The sequence below is a fragment of the Channa argus genome, chromosome 14, assembly GCF_033026475.1.
Source record: "Channa argus isolate prfri chromosome 14, Channa argus male v1.0, whole genome shotgun sequence".
In the NCBI taxonomy this organism is placed as follows: Eukaryota; Metazoa; Chordata; class Actinopteri; order Anabantiformes; family Channidae; genus Channa; species Channa argus.
This window is the reverse complement of record NC_090210.1, coordinates 5189387-5212570: the sequence shown is the minus strand read 5'-3', so window position 1 is coordinate 5212570 and position 23184 is coordinate 5189387. Positions and strand designations below refer to the sequence as shown.

The window sequence follows — 23184 nt, the reverse complement described above, 5'->3', positions numbered from 1 at the left end:
AGGATAATAATTCGGGTTGGCTTTAAGATCAGACCGCCTTCCACTTCACTGAAGTTCAACAACGTCTCTGGGCTGTCTATCAAGACATTTATATTCAGAGTGAGAACTTTATTTTAACTGAAGCAATGACTTATCATTGGTAGTAGTAACGCAGTCGATAGATTTATTGTGAAGGCCGTTGGAAGAGGGGGGCACGCATAAAGACATTTATCACCCCTGTGATTACACCTGAGATTTTGGATGTCATCAGATCAGGAAAAGCCATGGGGAGGCCAGTGTTTGTAGTTCCTGTGATCTTGTTTGCTGTGATCCTGATGGTTACTGAGGCCAAACATGTAAGATGTATTCTTTTCCTTACTGACATACCATTGTAAATTGATCAGACTGAATAATGAAAACGTTGTTTTTTTTTTGTTTGTTCTATTTTGTAATTTGTGTGTTTTTTTTTTTTTTTACACACATGGTATATAGTCTTATTTATTGTCCTTTCAGGACCATATTGTTACATTACTTTAAATTTATTTTTTTTTTTAAACAGCAGAATCTGGTTCAGTGGAACTTTCCTCTTGTTTTTGTTGTTTTTTAGATGAACTTAATAGCAAAAGTAAAACGTATATGAACATGCTGTACATCACAGGCTAAATGTACTAAATCAAATACTTTTTTTTGACTCGGTTTTGTCATAGTTGTTCAAACTTTTACATGGTCTGAAAATTTTTATTTAATTTCTATTATTAACGCTGATGAATGACATAACATATCTCTTGCTTTAAATTACATAAGTCCTCTAATCGCTGAGAACGTCTTTATGTTCCTGATTTTTTTCTGTGTTGTGTATAATGTGAGCATAGTTCGGTCTTCAATGCATTAACGGTGATATACAACATCGTGGTCTGTTTGTAACAGTTCTGTCTATGCTTATGTGAAAGCGTCTGAAGAGATGGGTCTGTTAGTGGTGTGTTTGCACATTGACTCCAGTGTGTACAGTTTTCTTGAGTGGGCCATGTTGGTGGGCCTTTTCATCACAGGTCATGGGGAAAGGATAGTATATAGAAGGAGGACAGTAAAAGATAGGTGAAACTAAACAAAGGAAAAAGGAAAATTTGGTAGTGAAGTCTTTTAGTCAAATGATGAGAACAAGACTCGCAAATGTGAGCAAAGGTAGAAGAACAAAAATTATAAATGTTTGGGGCTTGATTATCAGAAAGATGTAAAATATTTTCCTTCTGTTTTAGCCAGGTCAATTTGATAACTCCACTGGCTTATTAATCAAATATATTAATTGATTATATATGTTAAGCTGCAGTGTGTATCCTAAGCCAGCACTAGCTTGAGGCTCAGAATCAGTTCTCTCTACTTAGCCCATTTCTTCCTCTTCCTGCTCTGATACAGCTTTGCTTTGCTCTTTATGTTCTAATCAAACAGAAGTTGTTGCTCTTCTCTGATTAGTCAGAAGGGTGAGCCTCACTCAGAAACTTTTAGAAGCAGTGGCTGCCAGTGGTTTTTAATGACTCTGTGGTATGATGCCTGTTTTCATAAAAAAATATTTGAAAACTGTTTAAGTTGCTGCTTTAATTTATTCAAAGACAAAGAAACGTTGCACTATAAGTTTCTGGCAAATGTAAACTCTAAAGCAACGTTTAAAATAACAATGATTGATTCATATAATGTTAGTAATAATCAGCATTAATCTGAATTGGTTAGTGCTCTCACCTCACATCTATACTAACCCCAGACTAAAACTATGTGCTTTGTGTGGCCTTCTATGTGGAGTACATCTTTTCCACATGCTTGCATGGGTTTCCTCCCACAGTCTAAAGACGTGTGGCCTTGAGATGGGGCACTGTTTTGGGTCTAGGAGCCAAGCGAGCCTAAAGAGGATAGGCGGTTAAGATATTGGATGGACAATGTTTAGAAATGTTGTACTTGATTGTGAAACTACCAGGATGATTAATTTCAGCTTTCATTTTCTAAAGCCTAGTGGTTCTCAAGCTGTGGGGTTGTAGAACCATTAAGGTAGATGCATATGACACTGGAGGGAAATTGTGAATCAATATAACATTATCAAAAAATGTAACATTGTTCCTATTCTCACAAAACATACTGAACAACCTAATTTATTTTAGTGCGTGTGCAGTGGAAAGTCAAGATGCCACTGTGCTGGAGTAAAAGGCAATAGGGTGAGTGGATCAATCTTGTGTTTGGAGTTTAGTAAAAAAGATTTCAGTCTTTTTCTGTTTCATATGAACTTTTGAAATACCTTTCTGAAGTTTTATTTTCTAGCAAACAAGTATGCATTACAGTACATTACACTGCATGAATGCAAATGTACTATACATAGTATCAACATAGTATCAACTGCCAACTCAATATCTATAATGATGCCTATAATAATAATATTTCAAGAAATAGTTTAAATCTGAAAGTATAAATTACATTATTATTAAATGATTGTTGTGCAAGGTCTGCCCCTTTGTCTCTTTTGTCTACTCTCCTTCTCTTGTTCACATGCACACACATACAGGGAGACAAAGGTTATCTGGGAGGTCCAGGTCTCCGAGGGCTAGACGGTCGTCGAGGATCAGATGGTCATACTGGGCCTATGGGACCAAAGGTCAGCCTGCCTCTTGGCTTATTCACTCTTATATTCTGTACATCTCAGAAATGATGTAAGAGGCCAACACTGACTCAAACAGTATGTAGAATTTGCTGGATTTTGGTGCCTTTTGTGTAGCTACACAGCTGTAGTTATACTGCATCTTCCTAACTCTCTGAGATTAATTACAGCTTGCTGTCTTTGACAGGGCAACACTGGGCCCGATGGACGAATAGGGCCAAAAGGAGATCCGGTAACATAACTGTACTATCCAAGCTTGTGTCTATGTGGATGTCTGTGAGGTTTTTATTAGATGTCTCTGTGACATTGTAGACCTGTGTTCCTATTTAAAAAGTATTCTGCTTTTGTTACTATCATCACAGGGACCAGAAGGCAAAGAAGGATTTGCTGGTTCTCATGGTCTACCGGTAAAATGTCTTATATTCTTATGCATATGGATATGAGTTACTCTGGACTCTGGTCTAAGAGCACTTTCTTAATATATTAATAGAGCCCTGTTACTTTGTTAACTTCTGTTGATTTTCACTTGCAGGGTATTCCAGGTTTACAAGGGCCTCCTGGCCCTCCAGGGGCTCCAGGGTGCAATGGAACTGATGTAATTAAATCTAGAATTTCATTTGTTGTATCTGTAATAGTTTAAGCTCATTTATATTTTGAAAATTGAGTTTTAATGCAAGTTAAATTACAAAGTGAGTAAAGAGCCCTTCAGTTATACTTTTCCAATTTTAAAGAACATTTTCTACTTTCAGGGAGAAGATGGACCTCCTGGTACTCCTGGTGTCCATGGTATTGATGGACAACCAGTACGAAAGAAAATACATTTCTCATTAACTTCAGTGTTTTATTGTATAGTTAATCTTAACGATCAAGGAATGTGTTTGGTGTCCAAGACTTGCTTCATCTTAATCTTTGTTTTACAGGGTTCAGGGGGTCTGCGGGGACAAAAGGTAATAAATTGTTTCTGTGCCACCCAGAGCTTTTTGTACTTAGAAAGAGTGAAACTGCAGTATTGTTTAGCAATTACATACATTAAGAAGTGTCTCAGCAGAAAAAAAGAACACTGCTCCAATAAGTTAAATAGTCGCTTATATAGCGCTTTTATCCAAAGCTGGATAAGCTGAGCTGTAGCTCAGTTGGCAATTGACCATGGACCACAGGGTCAGTGGTTCAATCCCCGCTCTTGGCTACAAGTCAAAGTGTCCTTGGGCAAGACGCTGAACCCTAAGTTGGGGGTTCAGCGTCCGGTGGGTCAGGTGAGCACCTTGCATGGCAGCCACTGCCATCGGTGTGTGTGTGTGTGTGAATGGGTGAATGGGAAGCAACATTGTAAAGCGCTTTGGATAAAAGCGATATATAAGCAACTATTTACCATTTAAGAAAACAACAGGCATGAGACATGAGGACCACTCCACATTTACTATCCTATACCTGAGAAACACTCACACATTTGTGATTTTCTTTTTAAAAATACCAGGAAAACTCTTGCAAGAAGTAGCCGGTACAGCTTGCTGTTATCTCGGTACTTCCTCATCCCAGCTCTTTTCACTGTGTTAACACATTGAAAAAAATGTTGCAGTGCTTGAACTGTACAGGTTGTTTTACACAGTTATTAAACTAGGGACAAAAAAAAACACACTAGCTCTAAATCTTAATGTTAATGATATGAAAAGAGGTTCTGGCTATGATATAACATTTCCTCTGCAGGTCATGTCAGAAGAAACACAGTGGGAAAACATTCAACAACTTTAGGTATTTAGAACCTGCACAATTAGGTCAAAGGGTAATGTGTTGACACTAAAATGAGCATAAGATTCACATGTGCACTGGGAATATGTTTGGGTGTCTCTTCCAGCCCATTCTCAACAGTTTGACCTAAGTGACACTAGTGTCAAGGACTACTGTGTGACAGTTCACCAGTGACGATTTAGAATTCTACTGCTGTGCTGCCATATCTTTGCAATGGTGGTGGATGTGTTTACCAGCTATGCCCACTACGCTTGTTGAAAGCCTTTAGAAGATGGAGCTTGTGCATAAGACGTTGTCATTTGTAACCTTTTTTTTTATACACAAGCTAAACCCCTCTCAGATTCTTTCTACTATTCCACTAGTTGCTATACCAGTAATGAATTAGAAGGAGGCATTATGCAATTCATTCAGACAGCCTTTTGATTCATGCACGCCTTGCAAGAGCACAGATATATATTGATTAGTAAATGGGCCTAACACAGCTTAACTGTGATTTAGATGTATAATGCAATACGTAACTATGACTTAGGTATCTCCTGTGCATTATTACATATATATTACTACACACCTGTAGTGATAATTGACAATTTCAACATGGAATTCAGTAGTTATGAACTGCATTCAAACAAATGTCCTCTATTTTGCAGGGTGAGTCTTGGATTTCAGTGATTTCAATGCCAGGGCCACCTGGGCCCCCTGGCAGGGATGGAGAGCCGGTAATAATTTAGTAACTTGCCATTTGTTTGTACCAGATTTTCCATGATAGTAAAAGTCCCTTTTTATATTGTGACACATTTACTATTTCAGGGACTTCAAGGTTTCCCTGGGGAAACTGGACCACCAGGGGACCCTGGACACAGAGGCTATGTCGTGAGTAAAAGGTTACTCGGTTACTTTACATTTAGCACTATGGCTAATTATTATGTAATGCTTGATATCACTGCATTCTTTATAAACAGGGTATTTTTGGCCATCCAGGGGCAAAAGGATCTAAGGTAACGCTAATATAACACTATAACATTATTTTAGATGCATATGTTCAAACCATATTTGATTGGTTAGGTCTGTGATAAGTGTGTAAGCACCACATATGAGAAAAACTTTGTATTGTGTGGTAATCACACCACCTGGAGCAGCGTAAACATTTCACTGCTGTTGCTTTAGTGCCTACAACTGTTTTTTCACAGCATTTTATCAGTAGAGCAGTACTTTGGAAGATTGTGTGGATGTCTAGATGTTTGTGTGTCCCAAGTTTCTGTGAAACTCGTCACCTCTGTGGCCAACGCCTCCTTGAAGTTAGGAGAGGAGTTTCTGTGAAACATTAAATGATTGGTGTTAGAGTAAGAATGGGGCATTCTGTTCCCCACTGGTTGGAGTTGACATTAAAAAGAATGGTAAACGTGGCAATTGTCCAGGATGAAACTCTGAGAAAAAACTATAAGGAGTTTTCTCAGGAAGAAGGAGAGACCTTGTAACTATACAAACAAGATACAAATGCCATCCCATCTTACAGGGCCAAGAAGGCATAGGCGGAATCCCAGGACCTCGTGGACCAAAGGTACTTTCTTTTTAATACTCTGTTATTATATTAACATTGTTGAATACAATCAAAGAGACGAGAATGGTAAATAGATAGCGCACAATTACACCACATTATTATTTTCTGTCCATTTCTGTTAAATAATCATAACATTGTTTTCTCATAATGTTTGATGTAGGGGAGGCCAGGCCCACCAGGCCCACCAGGCCCACCGGGTCGGGTTAGGGAGTTTTTCACTGGGGGTCTTGTATTAAAGGTACAGCAACAGACTAAGTTGCAGTTTAAGCATATAAATGTTTTTCATTATATATTATATATTTTTGCATAGGTACAATATATCTGCTGTACAGTAATATACTGTAAATTGTCACATTTATAATCAGCTTGGTCAACTTTGTTTGCGGCACCGTTACAATAAAGATGTTAAAGATTGCATTGGTAGAGTCTATTTGAGATGCTAGAAGCAAAACAGTTCACACCCATGGTTGCAGTCTGACACATCAAAATTAAACATGACCCCAATGTGCATCATGTCCCTGCCTTTAATGGTAATGTGTAGAAATTGTTGGCTGATAATGCTACTAGATTTACATTTACATTTAGTCATTTAGCAGATGCTTTTATCCAAAGCGACTTACAAGTGAGGTACAAGCAAACAAAAATCTATGTCAAGGAAAAAACATCAAAGCAAAGTCCTATCAGAAAAGTGTTGCTATTTCATATGCTAATTTTATAGCAACTAAAACTAATAATAACTTATACTGTAACTTATTAAAACATTCCCAAAGTGTTGGAGTAAAAGACTTCCGTTCAAATTTCGGGTGACAAATTAGTCATACTGTAACATGAGGTTTTTTTCCTATTCAGGGTATAAAAGGAAGCAAAGGAAACGTAGGAGAAAAAGGCTGCCAGGGTGAACCAGTAAGTTTCCCTTTAAAGTGACCTGACATTGCACTTTACACTGTTTTAAATAGTTTGTATTCATTTTACTTACTGTATTTCTGTACCTATTTCAAATTGTTCTTAGGGAGACTCTGGTTATGGCCCGTACATTAAAGGAGTGAAAGGAGACCAAGGACCCGTGGGCCCTGAAGTAAGATGCAACGAACCCAGTCTGTTCACTTTTGACTTAGAACATTTGACCAACATCTGCATGGAGACAAACTGTAGCAAGTCCCAGACAACCAAACCCTGTGTTGTTTTAAATATTGCATCACGTGTCTCTCTCAAAACTGCATTTTCTTTTCTCTTTATTTGACTTTGCATTGCAACATTAAATATTAGGTATTTGCTATGGAACATCCTCAATCTAAACAGGCTTATACATTGAAATTCGGCTCCCTTTTGCCACTATCCGTCCCTCCTCACCAAGATTAAGGTGTGGATAGTGGCAAAGCATGAAAATAATGAGAAGGACCTGAATAAATTGGTACTGTAAGCAGGATATTGGTGAAATATTCTTTTTATAGAAAGCAGGACCTGTGGGATCCTCATTGTCATTCTTAACTGTCTTTATAGGGAAAGCCAGGAAAAGATGGTGATCCTGGACAACGTGGACATCAGGTAGTATTCCAATGTGTATATATAGTATGCAAAGTCATTGTGTTGTCTTATATGTGTGCATGCATACATGCACTTACTCATTGTGTGGCATTTGAATACAATATAGTTATCTTTAGGGACGCGTTGGCCCAAGAGGCGATCCAGGATACCCAGGGGCAAATGGAGTGATGGTCAGTGATCTATTAGTACCATAAAATGTATGCAATCCCCTTTAGTGTTTATATGTGTTGTATCATACAATGCTTGTGTATTTTGATCTTAAGGGTGAAAAGGGAGATAGGGGTCTGCCTGGTCCACCTGGAGGTGTAAGTTTGTTATCATTTCAAACTAATACTAAGCCAAAACTATTTCCAATTAATACAAATTTTGTCTAGGCTACATAAACTGATAAGATGAAAACCTATTCTTGTGCATTTTATAAGTAGTCCTCTGGATTCATTTTTTTATCGCAGTTGTTCACTACAGGGTCCTTTGATTTTTTTTTACAGATATTCTTTACAGATATTTTCTTTACAGATATTGGAGTCTGAGCCACTCAAAGGATTCCACGGAGATCCTGGTCCCCCAGGCCCACCTGGCCCCCCCGGACCTAGAGGTAGATAACCACAACGCTGAGTGATAGTGATAATGGAGTGACAAATAACACCTGTGCATTAGTTATGATTATAGCTCTGCTGTATATATACTGATTAAACTGAGACTTGTGTTTATATATACAAATAACATGTTACTATTCTTTTCTCAGGTGTTGTGGGGTTACCTGGACCTGACGGACTTCCAGGTGTCTGTTTATTTTTCACATAAACAATAAAAATATGTTGTATCTAATATGTATCAAACACTATAAACCATATTGGTCTCTCACTTCACATTTCACAGGGTATGCAACTGGGAGTTATGTGCCAGGTCCACAAGGTCCCATTGGCTTTCCAGGTCCCAAGGGAGACCCTGGGGACCCTGGGGATATTTATACAGGACTCCCAGGTCCAGATGGGGATCCTGGTGATCAAGGGCCTCCTGGGGTTGCTGGCCCACCTGGACCTCCAGAAAACAGAAGTATGTGTAAATGACTACTGGTTTTGCTTTGACCCTCTGAAATACCACTAGTTGTCTTTATGTCTTAACGTGTATTAACCTGTTTACCTTCACCTGGGTTGTCCGCGGGACAAACACACAAACATCTTATACGAACATGTTCTCACCCCACAGTGTCAGATAATGACACTTCCAATGACATAAAATTATGGTACCATTTTACATCCTTTGAGGGATCAAATTGACACCACTGGTACCCTTTGGCGTTACAGTTGGATGCTCCAGGAGCACCACTATTTGGAATGGAAAAGTCCTTTGTCTTATTGTACCGTCCACCACTGTATCCATCTCCCTATGGAGATTCTATGCCATTGCTTTTGGCATTAAACATTGAAGCATGAGGGTTTCCATTGGACTAAAATCTTAAAGCGTCAATCCCCGGCAGGTACCTTAAGCGCCAGCATGTAACGCAAAGGGATGCCTTCGGAATCAGAATGGGCTGCTTATATGGGTGATGAAACCTTTTCTGTTTCATATAAATTATTTGATAGTGTTAATTTGCATTTGCTGAACTTAAACATATAACTGGGACTTACTGACTATTACATGAAAATGGGGGGGAGGAGGTTGGATTCAAATACAGACAGTTACAGTAAAGAAAAGATTTTTATCAAGTGTGGCAATACTGAGAAACTGCAATTTGTTTGCCTGTAGCTAACAGGATTATCAAGGGCCTCCCAGGAATGAAGGGCATGAGGGGCATCCCTGGACCTATGGGATATGATGGAATATTTGGGATGAAAGGTTGGAACTAAGTGTTATTATTAAAAGTAAAGTACCATTTCGCTCGTTTCACATTTCTTTGACATTTCATCTGGCCGGATTTTTGCAGTCATTGATTAGATACAGTATGCTTGTAGACTTTTTTCCAATTGTTATTATATATCAGTTTATGCAGGCCTTAATACACTGTTGCCCATGAATTTTGAAAAAATATGTTTTACCTCTCCTCATAATATTATGACAATATTGTGACAATGCGATTTATTCTTATTAGATAAAATGTATATATTCTCAAACCTTTATTGATCTGTCTCTTCCAAACATATTAAAATTAAACCACACTTAACCTTTGCAAAAAAGAGGAATGTGTCTGAAAACAAAACTATTCCAACTTTATGGGCAACAGTGTATTTTCTCACTTTTTAGTTTTTTCAATAGATTGGACTAAAAAGAACTAGAAACGAAAAATGATAACCTTGGCAAACATAGTACTGTGTTATAAAATTTGACAAAAAATATCCCCATGTGCATCTTCCTTATAGGGGAGAAGGGGGAGCCCTGTTATGACTGTATGGGAACAGGACATCCAGGACCACCTGGTCCCCCTGGTCCACCTGGCATTCCAGGTAAAACTATTCACCTCATAAAAACATGCAGATTTTACTAGATCTATCCTCCACATTCATTTTTCATATTTTACTGGTTTTAGTGGAGAGTAAAAAAGTTGAAACAGAAATTGGCTCTCAACATGTGTCTGTTGCTCAGGCAACAATCAAGGACCAGGGCCCAATGGAGATAAAGGATTCCCTGGACCTAGAGGTTTACCTGGAAGACCAGTAAGAACAATGGGTTTTATAATTTTGGTTGTGTTTTGAAAACTGGTGTAAACAATCATTTCCCATTCTGAAGGGTCCACTTGGTGAAACAGGATTTCCAGGCCCTCCAGGGGAAAAGGGAGACTCCTATCATTATAGGCCCAATGGAATAAAGGGAGAGACGGGTGACCCAGGACAACCTGGCAGGCCTGGTGCAGATGGCTGGCCTGGGTCCCCTGGGTTACCAGGCCGCAAAGGCAATCGTGGCCTTCCAGGTGATTCGGTAAGAAAGCTTTGACAAACTTGGAAAAAAGTAAGACTCAAGTATTTTCCAACTGACATTGCATTTTGTGCTTCAAATTTCTTCAAAGTTTTCCCTCTGTTCTCTAGTATCCCTCCATTGGTGAGGTGGGAGACCAGGGTTTTCCAGGTCTGCCAGGGCCTTTAGGCAGACCTGGAACAGTTGGCGAGCCTGGACAAGTGGGATATGGGCCTGCTGGACTTCCAGGAAGTAAGGGAGAGGTTGGGGTACCTGGTTTGCCAGGACAGTCTGGAATTCCTGGTAATTAAACCATTTTAGTAATTATAAAATTGGACAAAAACATTTACACAGAAAGGCTGAAATAGAAAGACAGACAAAAACACTGACAATAAGTAATTTCTTCTCTTTCTTCTTCACTGCTAGGAGAGAAAGGAGAACCTAGCCACATTCATGGCAAAGGACTTCCTGGGCCACCTGGATTTAAAGGTCAACCTGGGTTACCTGGAAGTCCGGGTAAGAATTATGATTTGATGACAAATGGATGGATACACAGTATAGATAGATAGGTCCATGGATGATGCATGCAACAGTTGATGAAAAAATAACTTGTTATTAACAACCCAGGTTATCAAGGAACCCCAGGTTTACCAGGAGCACCAGGTAACGCAGGACAGAAAGGAGAAAAAGGTGATATTACACTGCCAGGAAGGCCAGGGCTCCTAGGACCAAAAGGTAATTCATGTTCTATTGAGGTCAAATTCATTTGGAATTTGTCTTTATACATCTGTTCTACAGAAAATGGATGATAGAAGTGCCATTTGTGTATCATCATCCAGTTATCACTGTGTGTGTGTGTTTGTGTGTGTTTTTTAGGTGACAAGGGGCAGCCAGGTCTCCCAGGCTCTCCAGGTATAGGCTTTCCTGGTCAGCCAGGTACACAAGGCCTTCCTGGTCCTCCAGGACTGAAGGTCAGAGACAAAGACACAAACACAACTGATGTATCACAGCAAAAAAAATTAATGTCATAATGCAAGCACACTGAAATTTGGGAATATATGTATATTTTTAGGGTGATAGTGGTCCTGAATACCCTGGCCCCCCAGGCCCACCAGGACTTCCAGGAGAAGCTGGAGTTCAGGGGTCCATAGGAGATCCTGGACCGCCTGGTCTACCTGGTTATCCAGGACTCCCTGGCAATCCTGGTTTTCCAGGAGAAAAAGGTGCTTATGCTGCAAGTGTAACTTACAGACAGACACAAACAGAATTATGGATCCTCCAAATACTGCCATAGGGTCATAAATACATATTTACACACACACATGTCCATCTATTTATACAGGAAGTAAAGGTTTTCCAGGGTCTCCAGGACTGCCTGGTAGCAAGGATTTATTTAAGGGTGTACCGGGACCCGTGGGACTACCAGGTCCAGATGGTTATCCAGGACTTCCAGGTCAGTATGTTTTGAAATTGTGTGATATCCTTTTCTAACAATTCTAGAAGGACACTGAATGAAGGAGTAATCTAAAAACGTTTCAAGGTTGACTATTACCTCTGCTAAAACACTCTATAACAGACTTAAACAGTTTGTGATTCCCTTCCATCCATATCTTCATCTGCGTTTAATATCTCGGTTCCCACATATCAGGACGTAACGGCTTTCCTGGTGAGAAGGGGGATGTAGGCTTGCCTGGGTTTGGTCGTCCTGGCCCCCCCGGTGAGCCTGGAACTCTTGGGCCATCTGTACCAGGTTCAGATGGGCAATCTGGACAAAAAGGCATCAGGGGACAAAATGGCCTGCCTGGCCCAACAGGTATGGCATTAGATTATTGTACTTAATATTTTTTTACTCACTGATTACAGAATATATGACATTGTAAATTTAGAGCTCATTTTACATGTTCCTCCTTAATTTCTTCAGGATGGAGAGGAGACCCTGGACCAGATGGGCTACCAGGATATGGACGAGAAGGATTGCCTGGACTTTCAGGACCACCAGGGGAAATAGGTAAATCAAGTAAATCACTGTGTATCCATTAAATACGTTTAACAAATAAACATTAATTAAGAAAATTACATCACAAAATATAGACAAGCATTATCTGTGATACAATGTGGATGTTTCTGGATCTTCATGTTTTTGGTAAGTCACTGTAGTTTTTATGTGGCTTGAGGTTAATTCCCACCATGACTGTTTACAGGTTCCCCTGGATCAATTGGAACCAAAGGTTCTAGAGGTGCACCAGGCAAGGATGGAGACCCAGGTGTCAGAGGTTCTCCAGGACCGCCATCACCACAATTAGAATATAGAGGTTCCCCAGGGGACCCAGGCAAAATGGGTTAGTTACTGGAAATACTTGCCATGATAGCATCATTCCACAAGAAATAGTTTTCTAAATGTAGAGATTTCTTTAACATTTTATTTTTAGGTTGAAATAAGCTTAGATTTTAGTAGTACAGCACATTTTCTATTGTTAAAGTAAATTCAGTTTTTGTTATACCATATGGCTTTTTGTTTGGTAATTTTTGAAAACTCTACCTCTACTTTTTAAGGTCAGCCTGGTCGAGGTGGTCCTCCTGGGGATACTGGAATTACTGGACCAAAAGGGCAGAGAGGGTGGGAGGGAGAACCTGGGAGACCAGGAGAGAGAGGTTAAAATTTGATTTACCTTTTGTAACCGGAAATTTGTCTGTACAGTATCTTGGTTCACTACATCAGTATGTACTATAATATGTAACAGTTCCAAAAACTGTATTTATGGTATGTGCCTTTTTGTGACCAGGTCCCGTAGGTGATCCAGGTTTTGATGGATCACATTTCCCAGAAGGCAGTCAAGGACCTGCCGGAGCCCCAGGAGACTCAGGAGTCAGAGGGCCTCCAGGTAAGCGCTACATAAAGTTTAGTTGAAGACCATACATGCTTTACATATTACACTACATTTAGTGATATGAAAAATTTCCCACAGAGGACTGGTTAAGCTTGAGGGTCTTTCTAGACAGAAATTAAATTTGTTGCTGGAATCTGCTGGAGCTGCTCAGTGTGAGAGAAATGGTGACCAAATGCTACATTTGCACCTCAGCAGACCTTCTTTAGACCAGAGCTTCATCAGGAAGCTGTCCCAGCAGGGAACACATAGAAGATGAGTAGTCTCAGATACTTGCTAATTAGATTCCTGACCACTGTGTGTATGTTCTGTAAGGTTGATTTGCATGAGTCATTCCTTTGTGCTTTTATGTAAATTCAGCTGCTGAGCTGAGTGGTTAAAAGACACCAATAACCTATAAAACCTTGTCAATCTGATTGACCCACTCATGAGTGTAGTTCTGTTCTGCTCTTCATGTTTGTGTGTTTTGCTGATTAAACTCACCATAACCAAGACTGTGAGCTGCCTTTTGCCTCCTTAACTTGCCTTACAGTTTTTGCCTCGACACTCAGGAGCCCACTTTGGGAGGTCACAGCCTCCTGTGTTCCAATTACCACGAAAAAACACTGTTGCCTTCACCTTTAACATTTTTACTAATGCTTCTTTCGGTCCTTGGAGTCTCTTAAGCTTTTCATGTTCCCATGTTGCTATAATTTGGAATACTACATCTATAACTATAGCTTAATTCTGTTACTCCACCACTGCTTTGTTCAGTTGGTTGGCCTTTACCAGTTTGTCACTCTCACAGGATCTTGGCTAGGTCAATTCCAGCCACTTGTTTATGATGTTGAATATATGTCCTACCTGGCTGCATCTTGTGTTGGATTGTCTCAGGTGCATTTTTGCATTGCATTCAGCTCACACCTGGAATCCGGCCCTTAGTGATCGTGTACCAAGAGCCTTTCCCTGTGCTGCAAGGATTAGTGCCTCTGTGCTATCTTTTAGTCAAGCTTTATCCAGTCACTGGTAAGATTTTTTGATATTAGTCACTTACATACCATGCAGGGGTTTGTCCTTATATTTATATATATGTATATATATAAATAAAAGCTGTGAACACAGCACAACCAATCCCAATTATGACCATCACTGAGACTAACAAGATGGTATATACACCACTGCAACTGTGATCCTTAAGATGCTTGGAGGAATGACATCAAGCTGTATGCCAGGAGTGAATGTAGCTTAGGATCCCACAGGCAAATGGTAACCATGAAGTGGCCACAACATAAGACCTGAGAAGTCAGCTGAATAGGAAGAACAAAGTCCAAGCAATTAACACCTTAATTAATTAATGCCGTCCCGGTGACTAACACCCTCCCGGTCTTCAGGTACCCCACTGAAATCATAAGCCGGTCAAAAGAGGAGATTTAGGCCACTGACATCAAGACAAGGAAGCTCCTTAAAATGCACGGAGGGTTTCACCCCAAATCCAGCATCCTGCAGGAAGGAGGCCAAGGATTAGTGAGCGTCAGAGCCAGCCTGTGTCCAGGATAAAACAACCAAGATCCATCAATACCTCAGGAAGGTCTACGGTCTACGATACCAGGAAAGACTCCAGATGCAGGCTATCCAAAGACAGCCCTGACACAATCCAGCAAATGACAGTGGGGTGCCAGATACTAGTAGGCAGGGTATACATAGAATGCCATAACCAAGTGGCTGGCATAGTGTTCCAAAACATCTGTGCCGAGTACAGGCTGGAAATCCTAATAATAAGTAATACTAAGGGTTGAAAGAACAATTATAAAAGATGTGAAAGGTAAAGACACAAGTGGTACCTGTGGTAATAGAAACACTGGGGAAGGAAGGAATAAGACTGCCCTTAGAGAAGGGAAAGTTTTGTTTATATATACATATATATATATTAAAAGTAAAAATGTGATATTTTGGCTATAAATATTATGCTTTAGCTGTATGCTGGCCTCCTTAACAGCAGTTGTAGATATTAAACCCTCTTCTATTTATTATGAAAATATATATTTTTTTGGTTTACACACGTAGGTCCAAAAGGAATAAAAGGGGACAGAGGAATCCCTGGACAGCCAGGTCAATATGGCCCACCGGGACCACGGGGTTACAAAGGCACTGATGGAGAACCAAGCTACTCTGAATATGGACTACCTGGACCTGTAGGACAAAAGGTAGTGATATGGTAAATGCTAAATGTTCTGCACTTATATAGCGCTTTTCTACCTATGGGCACTCAAAGCACTTTACACTGCTTCTTATTCACCCATTCACACTCTATGTGTGCTGCTATGCTGCTATGCAGCTGGCCAACGCTCACCGGGAGCAACTAAGTTAGGGTTCAGTGTCTTGCTCAAGGACACTTCGACATGTGACCGGAGAATCAGGGGACTGAACTAACAACTGCGAGATTGGTGGACAACCACTCTACCTTCCTGCACAGCAAATTATAACCTACCAAAACAGTTAAATATGGATAAGTAAAAAAATGTGTGTTGATTATAAATAATGACAATTTCTCAGTAATATTCTCTTTATTTTTTTTCTTGTTCTCAGGGTGAACCAGGATCAATAAACTATGATAGCATGAAGGGTCAGAAAGGAGAACCTGGTATCAGTGGACCAATAGGTTCAGCAGGAATGCATGGAGCCAAAGGAAACCCAGGACCCACTGGGGGAAATGGTTACTACCACTCATCATAACAATCAAGCAGTGTATGATGGCTTCCTTTTTTTTCTCACTGTATGTTTACCTCCCAAACCCCATTCCTATCCAGGTACACCAGGTTTTCAAGGGCCTAAAGGTTTAGATGGGCCTCCAGGAAGAAAAGGACTTCCAGGACCTAATGGACCACCAGGCAAATCATTCCAAATAACAGTTTTTTGCTTTACAAGGACACCATATAAAATCACCTAATCTCAAAAGCAAATAAAAATAATCTTAGCTTTTTTTTAAAATATTTTCTTCCTCAGGTGAGGCAGGGCAACCGGGTATTGGTGGTTATCCAGGTCCTAAAGGGAACCAGGGTCGTGATGGGATCCCTGGACCACCAGGGCAGAAAGGGGAAACCAGTAACGGATTTAAAATTTTTATGTCTTTCTAGCATTATACGTCCTGTATTTACAAACTTGCAAACTGTATTTTCTTTCTGTTGAAATCGTCTTAGCTCTACTTTTTAAAGCTGCAACTAAACTTCACCTTTGCTTCTACCTTTCCTCTTCAGCTGGGATTGAAGGTAGACCTGGAAGGCGTGGTGACACCGGTCAGCCAGGTGAGTAAACAGTATACTTTCAAATGTATTCCACGTTTGTATTTTCCTTAATTTTTAGACAATTTTAATTTTTATTCTTTTGGAGGATATCCTGAACTTTGGGCGGCATCTTGATATATTGTAACATGTGTAGAGTCATAATAAACCTCAGTAAATGTTCTGGGAGGTGCATTCTACCCAACCTTACATAAAGCACACCGCAGTGCTGTACTCACCACACATAAACGTAGCAAATAACATTTTGAACTTATACACCTCTCTTAGTATTAGTAAATGTCATACTATTAAAGGTACATAATTTGTTTTAGAAAATTTTTGCACATCCAGAGATTCTTATGATTGTCTGCATAAACTATGTTAAAGTAGTTGTCGATTAAAAAACAATGTATTCCCCACTACTGATTTTTTTTCATTTGCTGGCATTAATGAACCTTATTCTGTTTGTATTCCAGGTCCCCCAGGAAACCCTGGTCCCCCTGGCTTTGCTTCTACAGCAAGTCCTGGACCGATAGGAGACAGAGGGATTCCAGGTCATCCTGGGGTCTCTGGTCCAAGAGGACCACCAGGAAGGGAAGGGGCATGTGTTTTGGGGACTAAAGGAGATCTTGGCCTTCCTGGGATTCCTGGGAGCCCAGGTGATGGAGCACTTCTTTGGAGAATGAAAAATTAGACATAACCAGATTTGATTTAGGTCTGAAGAATATTTTTACATATATCATTCAATTTCCAAATGGACTGGTTACCTACACACCTACAATCTAAGGCCATTTATTCTAAACCATGTCGATTCAATAAATATGTTCATAAATCTGTATGCACCTTCATTTTCCAATGGTTCTTCATTGTCACATGCCAGGTTTAGTTTTATCTGTCTTTGCCTTTCTGTATGTAGGATTTCCTGGCTTGCCAGGTCCTCCAGGTCCCACTGTACTAAGATTAAAGGGAGACAAAGGAGACCCAGGTTTTACAGGACGTCCAGGCTATAAGGGATCACCAGGGGATCCAGGACCTCCAGGACCACCTGTGCGTCACCCCGTGTATATTTTTTGAGAAATATTTGAGTAAAATGAGCATTCATCTCCAATGTTCCTAAATCAAGTTTATATTTTACGACACTGTTTTCTTTTTAAGAATATTAAAGAGTGTAGGATAAAATGTTAAACACTTGCTACCACACACTGAGCAAAATCTCTTTTTACAGTGGGACAATTCTTTTTGCAGATTAACAAGAATGTGATTACTGAAAAGCATCATCTGTTCTTACGTCTAATCCTTGAACTTTTATTGAATTATTTGCCTCCCCAGGGTGAACAAGGCAGACCGGGAAACCCAGGACCGAAAGGTGATTTTGGCCTTCCTGGACGCCTAGGCCACCCTGGTAATTTGTCATTTCAATTATAGCCTCAACAGTATATTAGGGGACTCTCTTTGAATTTTCACCAGACTGAAGGCAGTTCTGTTATTACAGAATAGTAATTGCCCATGATTGATTTATGTTCCCTTTAACTGAGATTATGAATGGTACAGATAAAAAAATTTAATTTACAAAGGCAATCATATAAGCTGCAGTCTATTAAATAGGCTGTGAAACCATGCTAACTTCCTTGCAATCTCTTTATGACTCTTTATGTGTTTTAGGGGACAGGGGAGAGCCAGGAAACATCCCAGGCCTTCCTGGTCCAGCTGGGACCAAAGGTTTTCCTGGACGACAAGGTGTGACTAAAATGTTTCTTACTATTACCTGTGACAATAACCAATAACAATGAGCCCTAATAATATTTTCTGGACTTTCTCCACCTTACCAGTCAATGATTTATGAATACCAGCAGTGATGCAATATTTCACCAATAAGTGTCCCATAACAGATATTATACATTTTGGGGTAATATTTTCTCATTACACTTGATTTGTTCCAATAGGCCTAAAAGGTGAACCAGCATTTGGCAGGGTCATATATGAACCAGGACCTCCTGGATTGTTAGGTCCTCCTGGCAATCCAGGAGCCCCAGGGAGCACTGGACCATCGGGACCACGAGGCATTAAAGGTTTAAAAATGTATCTCATTTTATGATGTATTTCTACTTTGTAGTTTCAGTTACTTAATTATCTGTGTTAAATACCTTAAAGGATGCCTTAGTTCTAGTTTGGGTAGTAGATCTACATAAATATCATTATAATTCCCTCTGACTTGAAAAAGTAAATGACAATCTCTGTATCAAACAGACTTTACAATATATAACAAGGCTCCAAGTTATAATTCATTTAACTTTAAAGGGCGACTTCACAAATTTCCAACTTGCGCTCTATAACTTTAGTTTAGGGTGTAAATGTACATTAATGCTTTTAAACTTTCCTTTGACTTCCTTGTATTAAAGTATCTCATTACTTCTAGCTGAAAAATGCCTCCAGATGACATCACTTGGAAGAACCCAGAGTTCAAATTATGTCATCTTGTTGCTCACACTATGGAGTCTGTAATCATGGTCAACCAGTTTTTCCAGAGCTCCTTCAAATGACATCATCTAAACTCCTGATGATGATTATAACTTGGGGCTTTGTTATGTATTGTAAAGTCTGTTTGATACAGAGATTGTCATTTACTTTTTAAACTGTATCATAACAATTAATAGATGTAGAATGTAATGATGACACTTTCACAAAGCTGTTTTTCGCACAATTTGACACTGAAGTTTTCTGTCCCAGGCCAGCCAGGCATTAAAGGATTGCATGGTTCCAGCCCACCTGGTCCACCTGGAGTTAAAGGCCATAAAGGTGACAAAGGAAAAGCTGGACTCGCAGGTATTTTAATGTTTGCCGGTCGAAAACTGTGTTTATGTGGCCACATCATGGGTCACATGGGCAGCGTGCTGGCACCTGATTACACACTGTGCATTTGGTTGTGTTAAACCCTGCAGGTCCAGAAGGAGAAAGTGGAAACCCAGGCCGTAAAGGTCCTCGAGGGTTGCCTGGCAGAGGAGGTCGAGGTTATGTTTACAGTTTCCTGATAGCTAGACACAGTCAAAGCATCCATGTCCCTGACTGCCCTCAAGGCACCAGCCTCATCTACTCTGGTTACTCTTTTCTCTTCATCAACGGAAATGAGAAATCTCATGGTCAGGACCTTGGTAAGAGCATGGAAACCTTCATGCCCGCAGAAAAAAAACGTGTAAATTTTGTTCATCATGTTGTTACATGATAATGTTTTAATACTTCAAACTGTCACACAGGCACCATTGGAAGCTGTCTCCCTCATTTCTCCACCATGCCCTTCCTGTTCTGTGACTCAGAAAACACTTGTCGCTATGCTTCTCGTAATGACTACTCATACTGGTTGTCTACTGACACGCCTATGCCTGTCAACATGGTTTCCATCACAGGTCAGAAGCTGGCCTCCTACATCAGCAGGTGGGACAGGAGAGTAGGCCCGTATACGTTATACACAGGCTCATATATATTACTTTCTATTTCAATAATTGAAAAATTTGGGACAATATAAATATAGGTGTCTGTGTGTATGTGTGATTTAGGTGCTCAGTGTGTGAAACCACCTCGAACGTCATTGCTGTCCACAGCCAGACAACTGTGATACCTAATTGTCCCGGAGGCTGGGAGTCGCTATGGACTGGATACTCATTTGTCATAGTAAAGAAAAATGTTTTAGATCTTTGCAGAATTGCTGGATCTTCTCGTACACCACTTTTTATCTAACTGTCACGTTTTGACTGCCTTCATTTCTAGCAAACAGGAGCAGGTGCAGAAGGCTCCTCTCAGCCGTTGATTTCTCCTGGTTCATGTCTGGAAATTTTCCGCCAAGTGCCTTTCATTGAGTGTCATGGCAGGGGGACATGTAACTACTATCTTGATTCCTACAGCTATTGGTTGGCTTCCCTCAATCCTAACAACATGTTCAGGTAAACTGTTTGCTTCTCTTTTAAAACATGAGGTAGATACAAACCAGAGGGAATGTCTGTCTCCACTTAAATGGTTCACTGAAATCTTAGAATTTCTTCAGCATTGATTTCTTTTGCGAGTTGTGTGGATTGTCACAGTGCTGAACACATGTTTTGTGATTTAGTAACTTACTGGTAATTTAACAATTACAGAGTATTTTTAAATCAAGCTATTACAGTCAAATCCAAAGTTCTACTTAAAATTAAAATCTGTGTGTTCTGATTTTTCCTGCAGTAAACCTGTTCCTCAGACAGTGAAAGGACCTTGTCTACAAAATGTCATCAGTCGTTGTCGCGTCTGTCGGAAATCACAACTACCTGACTCAGATGACAGACGCGGGGACACTTTTCACCATTAAAATGTAATTTTTCATTTAAAGTATGAAAATATCGTAATATGTAACATAAAACAGTCTTGTTAGTCTGTAGTGTGTGTATATCTGTTTGGTAAACTGGCGCTTTTATGTTACAACTTTGTACTTATGAGTACTTGTGTAGCTCTGAATAAAACTCACATAAATACACTTCAACCAAACTTACAATCGTCTTTAATGTGACTTGTTGGGATAAACTCTAAAAATGAAAGGTCTGGAGCCATTTTATCGTATGCATTGTGCCACAACAGTGGGTGTAATTATTTTAGTAATGAATGTTTCTTTCTTATTTCCTTTTAATGAATTGATAAGAGTATTAATATACTGTAATAAACAATCCAGTGAAGAAATCCATCTGGGATCTAGAAGAACCAACACTGTGATTATGTAACTGATAATAGCAAAACACCTACTGTGCCAATATTAATATTTACATGTTTCATTATTACATTAATTCTAAACCCCTTGTGGCAAAAACAAACACAAAACACAGAATGACGTGATATGTGCGATTGCCAGACTACTGAGAAACAATTACCAAATATCTCTGACATGTGTTTGCCATTTCATTCTAATTGACCTGAGACGATCAGTGCAGGTCACTCAGCAAATGCCATAAAAATGATTGGGTAATGATATTTAGTACACGTGTTTCTATGACATCTGGAGAGGGAGCATGTTGTAAATGTGCTGCTTGTGCATTGGAATTGTTAGGTTGTGTTTTCTCTCACAAATATAGAGTCATTTGTTCCCTCTCTAAAAGCATTTGAATTTCCACATGTTAAATGGTGCATAGAAAAGATTTAACTTTATGACTCATTGTGCTTGGAACTTTTTTCAATCCATTTCTAAATGAAGTGTTGGCAGGCAACACTGCCATTAAACCGCTGTTGTGTATGTGACTTTAGGAGAAAAAATGCATATAAAAATATTGAGAAGATTTCATGGAGTGATAGTTTCTGTATTTCATCTTTTCTCTTTGGGGTTTGTAAATTGGTGGTAAATATGCTAAAAGAAATTACAAATAAAGATGAATAACGATTATGTTTATGATGTTCGAATTTGCATTTCAAACGTGACTCATAGTGTGAAATAAGCCATTATTGAAATCCTAATGAATATAAAATTTCCACTCTGAGAATCTTATTCCCCTTGTGATTTCAACATATTTCTCTAAACTGATCAGTCACGACAGCTGCCACTGGAACAATTTATCCCAAAGGAACAATCATTTAAGCTCACTCACCCACAACTGTCACAGTAATCAATAAAGGCAAATTCCTTCCCAGTATAGTTATTAGCAAAAAAAAAAAAGAAATGATAATGTCCAGCATCAACACAGGGTTCAAAATATTGTTTCTTTTAGTCATGCAAATTTTCCAAGCTCATTCAGAAATAACCAGTAGCCTCACATGCTTATGTAAGAAAAGCAGCCAGCGCAAGCAATAGCTGAAGAAGAGCTTCAGAGTCCTCTTGTGTGAATTCAAGACCTGTGATGAAATATCATACCGAGTATCATACCGATGATCTAATTAATTTCTGACATATTGGGGGCAAACTCTCAACTCATTAAAGCTCTGGTTCCAACATATCTGAAAGTCGTGACATACCAAGTGGCCACTTCTTGTATTAAAAAGCCTTTCATGCTGTGGTGCAGGCAGTTATCATCGGGGATGGAAACAGGTTTGCTGCAGAGTGTTTGTGCAGCCTTCTTAACAGGATTATTCTGCTCCTGACATTGCGGTTGTTAATTGTTCAGACAGCTATTTTAGGCTTCCACTCTTCTCTAATTGGGTTAGAATGATGGTTTGTTGAAAGGTTGATGTGCTTTAAGGTTGTCAACAATTTGAGAAGCGCATGTGTCCTTTTAGTTTTTTTCTATGTATCTGCTTTACATGGACTTTCATTTGGGCTTTTTACATATTCTACATCATCCCTGAGATATTTCAGTTTTTTCTTTTTCATAAATTCACAAACGTTTCTAAAATTCTGTTTTCACTTTGTCATTATGTTGTACTGAGTGTAGATTGATGAGCTGTAGTACCAGGCTGTAACATAACAATTCTGAAAAAAGTGAAGGGAGATAAAGTGAATACTTCTGAATGCACTGTACCCTCGGATCCAAAAACAATTCTTTTAGAGGAATTAAGCTTCATGCTAAGATGCAAGTCCTGCTTTACCTAATGCTAAATGAAATGAGGCATGGCTCAGCTTTAATGGTATTCTTGAAAATAATAAATACTACTAAATACAAATGTGGTGGCCTACTAACCCTTGCATTTGTGTGATAAACACTAGAGCAAGATTCATTTTAAAGGTGCACGTATGTGTCACAC

The 23184-nt window shown here is 39.5% G+C and overlaps 1 protein-coding gene across 1 annotated transcript; it reads left to right on the top strand.

Moving 5' to 3' along the window:
* The first annotated feature begins 65 nt into the window (after window positions 1-65).
* On the top strand, window positions 66-21751 carry LOC137098120 (collagen alpha-5(IV) chain-like). Its single transcript, XM_067473962.1, has 52 exons — window positions 66-335; window positions 2127-2180; window positions 2525-2614; window positions 2805-2849; window positions 2980-3024; window positions 3150-3212; window positions 3367-3420; window positions 3538-3564; window positions 5011-5079; window positions 5171-5233; window positions 5323-5358; window positions 5877-5921; window positions 6082-6159; window positions 6771-6824; window positions 6931-6996; window positions 7422-7466; window positions 7583-7636; window positions 7730-7771; window positions 7983-8061; window positions 8212-8247; window positions 8346-8522; window positions 9216-9305; window positions 9827-9910; window positions 10050-10120; window positions 10194-10382; window positions 10490-10661; window positions 10785-10874; window positions 10986-11093; window positions 11235-11329; window positions 11431-11581; window positions 11701-11811; window positions 12007-12171; window positions 12280-12366; window positions 12560-12697; window positions 12912-13010; window positions 13142-13240; window positions 15287-15426; window positions 15809-15935; window positions 16030-16110; window positions 16226-16324; window positions 16477-16524; window positions 16977-17159; window positions 17417-17547; window positions 17830-17902; window positions 18163-18237; window positions 18444-18569; window positions 19228-19323; window positions 19440-19649; window positions 19752-19929; window positions 20052-20166; window positions 20263-20435; window positions 20710-21751. Exons 1-52 carry the CDS (start codon window positions 264-266, stop codon window positions 20831-20833), a joined length of 5022 nt encoding a protein of 1673 aa, XP_067330063.1. The 5' UTR covers window positions 66-263; the 3' UTR covers window positions 20834-21751.
* Window positions 21752-23184: the final 1433 nt, after the last annotated feature.